Here is a 7,502-nt window from a genome sequence, read left to right as displayed (position 1 = left end):
TCAAAAGTTCGGTAGCTTGCCACAGTATCTTCGCGAACAAATACCACAAACAATTGAACAAACAACCAATTATCCGCTTCGAAACAGACATAATTATGTCACCATACCTAGACGTTTAAGTATTTACTCGAAATCACCAATCCCATCTTCCATAGATTTGTGGAACCGGCTTGATGTTCACCTTCGTAACAGTAACACGCTTAACGAATTTAAGGCACGTTTAAAAGAAACATACAAAGGCTCAGTTGTTCCGAAATATTATCTTGTCGGGGACAGAATTTCAAATATACACCATACAAGAATCAGAAATGCTTGTAGCAACCTTAATGCACATCTCCACATAAACTTTCTTCGTGATACTCCTATTTGTGACTGTGGACAAGGCACAGAAGATGCAAAACATTATTTCTTTAAATGTAGTAGATACGGCGAAGAACGCTTGTTATTTTTTTTCGAAATACTCGAATATTTCAGCCTTTAAATACATCTAAATTATTATTTGGGATAGAGGATAACACAGTCGATGAAAACAGTGTGCTTTTTGTTGAAGTTCTAAAGTACATAAAATTAACGAAACGTTTCTTTTGATATCACCCTCAATCACGATATAAACGGTCTGGGATGTTATTACATTGTATTTTCTTTTGGTGGCAACCAATTCGTTTCTTCTTTTTTCTAAAGTAACAAGCGTTATCTCTTTTTTTCTAGTTACATTTAATCATGCATTTAAACAACATTGACGCTATATTGACGCCTAGGAAGGGCTGAAAATAATGTAATAACTTGTAGCCCAACCCATTTGTTTTTTTTGTTTTATTTGATTGTAAATGAACATGTAAATTGTATGCAAAAAAATTCTTTACAAAAGAGCAATAAAATATGATTAAACTAACCTTCATGTATATGTCTGAGAGTCAAGCATTGTAAAAAGACATTGAATGATGGGATAGTGTTACGGTATTTCATTTTGAATATATAAAATTTCATGAATTGAACAAGAAAATAACATATATTATTATATTAGGCGTGTGTTTAGTTTTGATTTAGATACTAATTATTTTATGGATCGTTGTTTTCACACATTTCATAATATTTACCTATAGACATGTTTCGCCAGATATGATATTCAATGTAAATATTCACATACATATATAAATAAAAAACAGCATTTTCTCGAACAAGTATAACATTTACTCGCTAATATAAATACAAACAATCGTACTAGTGCGTTCCACGTAAACAAAACACGTTTTGTATACGTCATTGCTAATTTTGACCAAAAAAGAAACGCTCTTTGTACGGGTACGTGTCATCCAGGTATTTGTATATTGTACACGTGTAGAAAAACACGACTGTACTAGACACGAGAAAAGTGCTTAGGCCAGAATCAGCGATCCTACAGGTACAAGTCTTAAGCCAATTTTCTCAAACTATGAGCAGCTACGTGTACGAGAACACGTGGACTTTTGGAGCCATTACATATTTGGTAAGCGTCGAAAATGCTCCTATGCGTCTTTAATTGTTGTGCAAGTCAGTTGGTAATGTACGTTAACATTGAGAATGGTTTCTTAGCTTTCATTTTATGAGGGTTTATAATAGTACAAATGACGTTTGGAATGTTTTTCACTGATGGGCACTACAACGGAAGACGCATTTGAGCCTTTTCAACGCATAACAAAATGTTATGGCTTCAACAATTGCCCGGTATGCATTGCACCTAGATAATAGGCTGAATGAAATGTTGTTATTTCTTTCATGTTCGTTTTAACTCAGATCAAAGGCAATTGATATGATATTTGATTTTCTTGAATTAAAGCTGCATAATCGCATGTCATTCAACAGGAACACTTTTCTTTCTATATCATTCAGTCTTCAGTTTCGGCAGAAAAAACATAATGATTCCTCCTAACATCACTGAAGATCCCAAAAAGTGAAAAGGTACAACCCAATTTCCAGTCACATCATGCAAATAACCTGCAATATAAAACAGAAACAAACAACAGTCGAAGCTGTTTAACAAATATCTGCTAGAAATCGATTATAATAAATAATGTAACTTAACATAATTGAATGCCTTATTGTATTATATATGTAATTATTAATTTCAGACAAAATATCGAGAGGTCTTACCGACAATGTAGAACTCGCAGGCAGCAGTAACACATTGAGATGACTCTGTAAAGCCAAGCACTTGTTGAAATGTGTCAAGGCCTATAATGTCAACGATAATAACAGCATAGAATGAAAAATAAACTCCACTCACAAGCCCAAGAATACACGCGTACGCTACAAGAAACTCAAAACTCGTATACCAACGGAGAAGATGTCCCGTTACTCCGATCATAAGCGAGCAGCAAGCAACAAGAGTTGTTCTTTGTATGTAACTTTTGTCAGCGATTAACGCCAACAACAGTCTTGAAAAAAAATCCAGTATACTGTATATAATAAACAGCAAAGCAATTCTGTCCGAGTCCACACCGATTTCCTTCGCAAATGGTGCAACAAAAACCGTACTCAAAATTATTGCAGGACATTGTAAAATTGCTGAAATTATAAAAGCAATGAAGGATGGTTTTCGAAATACCCTTAGGTAAAACATATCTTTTGCTGTCTTAAGTATTCGTGAACCATGGGACGTTTTCAAAGTAGTATCAACTGCAATTGTTTTATGTGCATTTACATCTGCATGTGTTTGGTTCAGGTTATTGTTTTTATTATGTGCTGCCCTTTCGCTTGATACTTGATCAGATACCTTTAATACACATTTATTCTCGTCTTCCGTGTTTTGTTGACACACATTAAATTTGGGATTGTCCTTGTCAGCTGCAGACTCTTTCACAACCTTAGCATTTTTCGTATTTTCTGCTATCATCAATGCATTTTCTCCTTCTTCTGACGTAACACATGTGCTCTTATAAAAGCCAGGTGGCCGAAACAAAAACGCGCTGACAAAACCATTGAGATATATTGCACCGATAATCATCAACCCTTCGTATCCGTAGTACTCCAGCAAAGCAGTTATTAATGGCGCGAAAACAAGGCTACCAACTGAGCCCCCTGCTATTGCAAGGGTAGTAGCTAAGCCCCTCCTTTTGTCAAAGTAAAGTCCGACCATAATTATCGACGTTCCGATCGTTAATGCATAACCCAGACCTATCAGTCGAAATCGAAAAAACGCATTGAATCTACAACCAACAAGTATTTCACTAAATGCCTTTCAACGAAAATTGACTTCGACACTTACAAATTAGATGAAATAGAGTTTGTGTAAACATATAAAGAAAATTGCATATCAAGGTAACTTACCAATTAACACTCCATATGAAAATAGTAGAACGTTTATGCTAACAGCCCTAGACGTGATAATAAATCCAGCAGAGTTTAATAAAGATCCAACGAACACGAGATTTCTGCAAGTCGTCAGTTTCACTCCTACAGTCATGACAAACATTGCTGTAAGATACACATAATTTGACATTGTAAACGTATTTAGAATAAGAAATTTACTACCATATATGGTAAAATCAAGAACTCAAGAAAAATTCGGCTTGATTGCCCCGATTGCTCAGAACTTTGTTAAAGTTAACAATGTGATAAACGAAATCGTTGTTTACTTTTAAAGGCGAAACATTTCATGATGTGCTTATACACTTAACAAAACAAATTCAGCAAAATAAGCTGTCTCAAATCTAGTAAGGACTACTGAGGATCATAAGTAAAAACCTTGCAGAGCATCACAGATTTGAAAGTTAACTACGTTGGCGTTAACACCATTGATAATTCTAAACGAATATATGAACTATCGGCAAAATACATACTTTCACTTCTTTTATGTCACTATCTTCAGTGTGTGTATACCACGTGATAAATTGCGTCATATATGCTACGTCGGAAGGAAATATTTTGCTTAAACAAAGATAACTTCACTATTTCTTCAATTTTTTAAATGAAACATAGCGCAGTCTACGCCCCTTACGGAGCCCCACATTCGGTCTTTTACCAGAGTTTGATTGAGAGTTTAGTTTCTTAAAACACTTTTCACTTAATCCTGCACAATAAGGCCGTCTAACGGCGCACTGTCAAAACATTGTTTTGAAAACATGTTTGTCGAAGTGTTTGGTGAAACTAATCACCTTATCAAAATCCGGTAATAAAACAAAGGCGGGACTCTTTAAGCGGCATAGTCTGCCCTTTGTTTTATTTAAAATGGTATAGTAAAAGAAACGTAATCTTTGTTTTAAGTCATTAGTTTCAGCAAAATGTGGCCTTCCGACGTAGCATATATGACGTAATTTATCACGTGGTTTACACACACTGATCGTAATCTTAACATGCGGATATCCTTTAAGCTTATATTAAAATACAAGTTCATCCTACCGGATACACCGTATGTTAGGTTTTGCACCGTCGAAAGTAAGGATGTGGTTGCTGCCGAAGAATCGAATCGATCTTGAAAAGCAACGAATAAAATTCCGGATGATTTTGATATCCCGAGTGTCAACATCAGCTGAAGAGCCGCACCTGAAGATATCTTACGAATGATACCGAAATTGTTTCCGTAATAATGATGCAATAATAATTTGATACATATGATCTATTACAAGTCATATTATACATACTTTAATTATACGAACGTTTAAGAAAAGTGTGAATTAGTGAATCTGTGAAGATCTGAGGACGGCTATCAGATCATTTTTGAACAAGTTCATTAAAGTGTTACCAAGCGATTTTTGTACGATCTTTCAGATCATTTTAAAACGAGTTCAAGAAAAGTGTCAGTCATTTTAAACTTGTTATGGAAAAGTGTTTGTAAATGAATCTCTAATGATTTGTGTACGGCGAATAGGTGGTTTCCAGCAACATTTAAACCAGCCTTTTGCATGTGAGAGTTAAAGACTTTTAACTTTATCTGGTATCCCATATTCGAAAGCGTAAGTGTCAGACATTATAAGTACGGCACTTAATGACCACAACAGATTAGACTTCAAAAGTAATGATGTGATGGTATTAAAGCATGATGTATGTTCGTGTTTATTATTTCCATCATCCAGCCAATATCCAGACAGTAGTTTTCACGTATGTATACAACATAACACAAACGTTATTATTACGGCACTCGTTTGTGACCAATGACCTGACTGCAAACTTTAAGATTGAATACTATTGAAGCATGATTAATGTTCTTGCTATTCGTCCTTTCATCCAGCCAATATTAAACTTTTATTGTTTATAAGTAATTGAAATGTTACTATATATAGTAACACAATTATGCAGGGTTTTCGCGATTACTCGGATGACTCGGTAATCAATTTGCCAGCCCGGGCCGATTATCGTATCGCGTCCGGCCTGTGAAACGATCGCAAGTGAACTCACTAATCGTATCAAATCAAATTTGGCGACTGTGAAATCATGTATGAACAACATTATCATAATTTATTGAGCTTTTTGTTCAGATTAATAATTATTATCAAAAACGTTAAGGGAGGTAACGCGAACTCAATTTGGGAAAACATACTAGTGATCGAAAACTGTAGACCTTTGGCGTCTTTTTTATTCATTGTTGACTTTCAAAAAACAAAATAAAAAAAGAACAAAAAGACTGTACATACTTGTTGGCATGTATAATACGAGGTTTTTTTTAATAAGTACGGATTATTTATCTTTGTTACGATCAAATTTTTATTCAATTGATTTGTGAAATAACAGATATTAAAAAGATGTTATTAATCCGTGTAGTAAAAAATAGATATAATTATGTGTTGTTGAATAATTATTCTAAATTATATTGATGAAAAAAATGAGTTTGCAACAAGATGTCGTTTGTCCTTTTACCCAACTTGGATAGCTATGAAAAACTCAATTTAATTTGAGAGTAAGCCTATTGATCGTGATGTAGCCTTTAGTAGTAGTAATTGTAGGCAATTAGGATTCATATGGAGTGCATGTGTAAAAATAAAGTAGCCATATTATAGACGAACAAACCTATGTATTAAAGAGACTTTTACACGATGTAGCTTGACTGTTGAGTGATAATTGGCCCACAAGGCTCGAATACGTTTTGGACCGCTAAGAGTCACTCGGGTCAATAATCAGACTACGCGGTGTATTAAATTACAAAACAACATAAACACGTTCATTTCACACTTAAAACCTTTAAGAGTACTTTTTCAATCGTTTTATTGTACATTGCACTTTCAAGCCACTGTAAGATAGACATCGCATACAGACCAACTGTGTATTTATTTGATTGATTGTGCTATAAATAATCTTAACTTCAAATAATGAATTGTAAGAATTTGAGAAGGTCGCCACCAGGTCATTGATTGAGGAAGGTATTCTATTTTATATTGATTAGTACTGAAAAACCTAACATTGTAATAGCTCAGTTATTTTTCCTATGCTTTCAATGTTAAATATGTTAAATATTCAACATGCTTTACAATGAACATTATGGAAGTCCATGCAAACTATTCAGTGTGCAATAATAATATTAAGAACGATGCCAGTTACCTATCAAAACGACCATGACCGGCCAGTGTCATGTGGCAGCATGGGAGGTGTTCAGTGTACAACAATGATTTATATAACATTGGCAGTTACCTATCGGAGCAAGCCATGGCCAGTCAGTAACCTGTGTAACTATGGAATGGGTAAAGTGATCAAGCATACTATACATATATGTAAAGGTTAACTATCAGAACTTTCTATGATAAGCTAGTGTCCGGTGGCACAATTTGATTGGTTTAGTGTATAAGAATGATATAGAGAACATTGCCAGTCAGTAACCTGTGTAACTATGGAATGGGTAAAGTGATCAAGCATACTATACATATATGTAAAGGTTAACTATCAGAACTTTCTATGATAAGCTAGTGTCCGGTGGCACAATTTGATTGGTTTAGTGTATAAGAATGATATAGAGAACATTGCCAGTAACCTATCAGAACCATAATTGACCAGATAGTGATCTGTGGAATTATGACTTAAGTTTAGTGTTCAATAATAATAAACACAATTGTTAAAATAACGTATCAGAACCATCCCTGACCGGCCTGTATCCTGTGCCACCATGACATGGTTTTAGGGTACATTGATAATATACAGAACATTGGAAGTAACCTATCAATATTAAACCCAACACCATTCATAACCGGCCATTGTGACACGTTGGCATCGGTTAAGAGTGCAATATATAAAACATGCATAGCCAGCCCATGTGTTGAAACTATTATATGGGTGTAATGAAGAAGAATGATTTTAAGATCAATGGCAGTTTTATATTCGAACCATCCATGACCAGCTAGTGTCCTGTGACACCATTACATGGATTTAGTGAATAAGAATAACACAGAGAACGTTTGTAGTTACACATAGGAACCATCCATGATAAGCCAGTGTCCTGTGAATCCATGAAATATGTTTAGTGAACAAGAAATATGTACATAACACTGATAGTTACCTATCAGAACCATCCATGACCAACCGGAATCCTGTGGCACCAT

General features: G+C 34.7%; 1 protein-coding gene across 1 annotated transcript; it reads right to left on the bottom strand.

Moving 5' to 3' along the window:
* Positions 1 to 1,861: 1,861 nt before the first annotated feature.
* LOC128219380 (monocarboxylate transporter 12-like) lies at positions 1,862 to 7,502 on the bottom strand. The gene is made up of 6 exons (XM_052927190.1): positions 7,460 to 7,502; positions 4,378 to 4,521; positions 3,307 to 3,453; positions 3,046 to 3,153; positions 2,131 to 2,211; positions 1,862 to 1,974 (listed from the first exon to the last, which is right to left on the bottom strand). Exons 1-6 carry the CDS (start codon positions 7,500 to 7,502, stop codon positions 1,862 to 1,864), a joined length of 636 nt encoding a protein of 211 aa, XP_052783150.1.

This window comes from Mya arenaria, chromosome 15 (genome assembly GCF_026914265.1).
Source record: "Mya arenaria isolate MELC-2E11 chromosome 15, ASM2691426v1".
Lineage (NCBI taxonomy): Eukaryota > Metazoa > Mollusca > Bivalvia > Myida > Myidae > Mya > Mya arenaria.
This window is presented reverse-complemented; position numbering and strand designations above follow the sequence as displayed.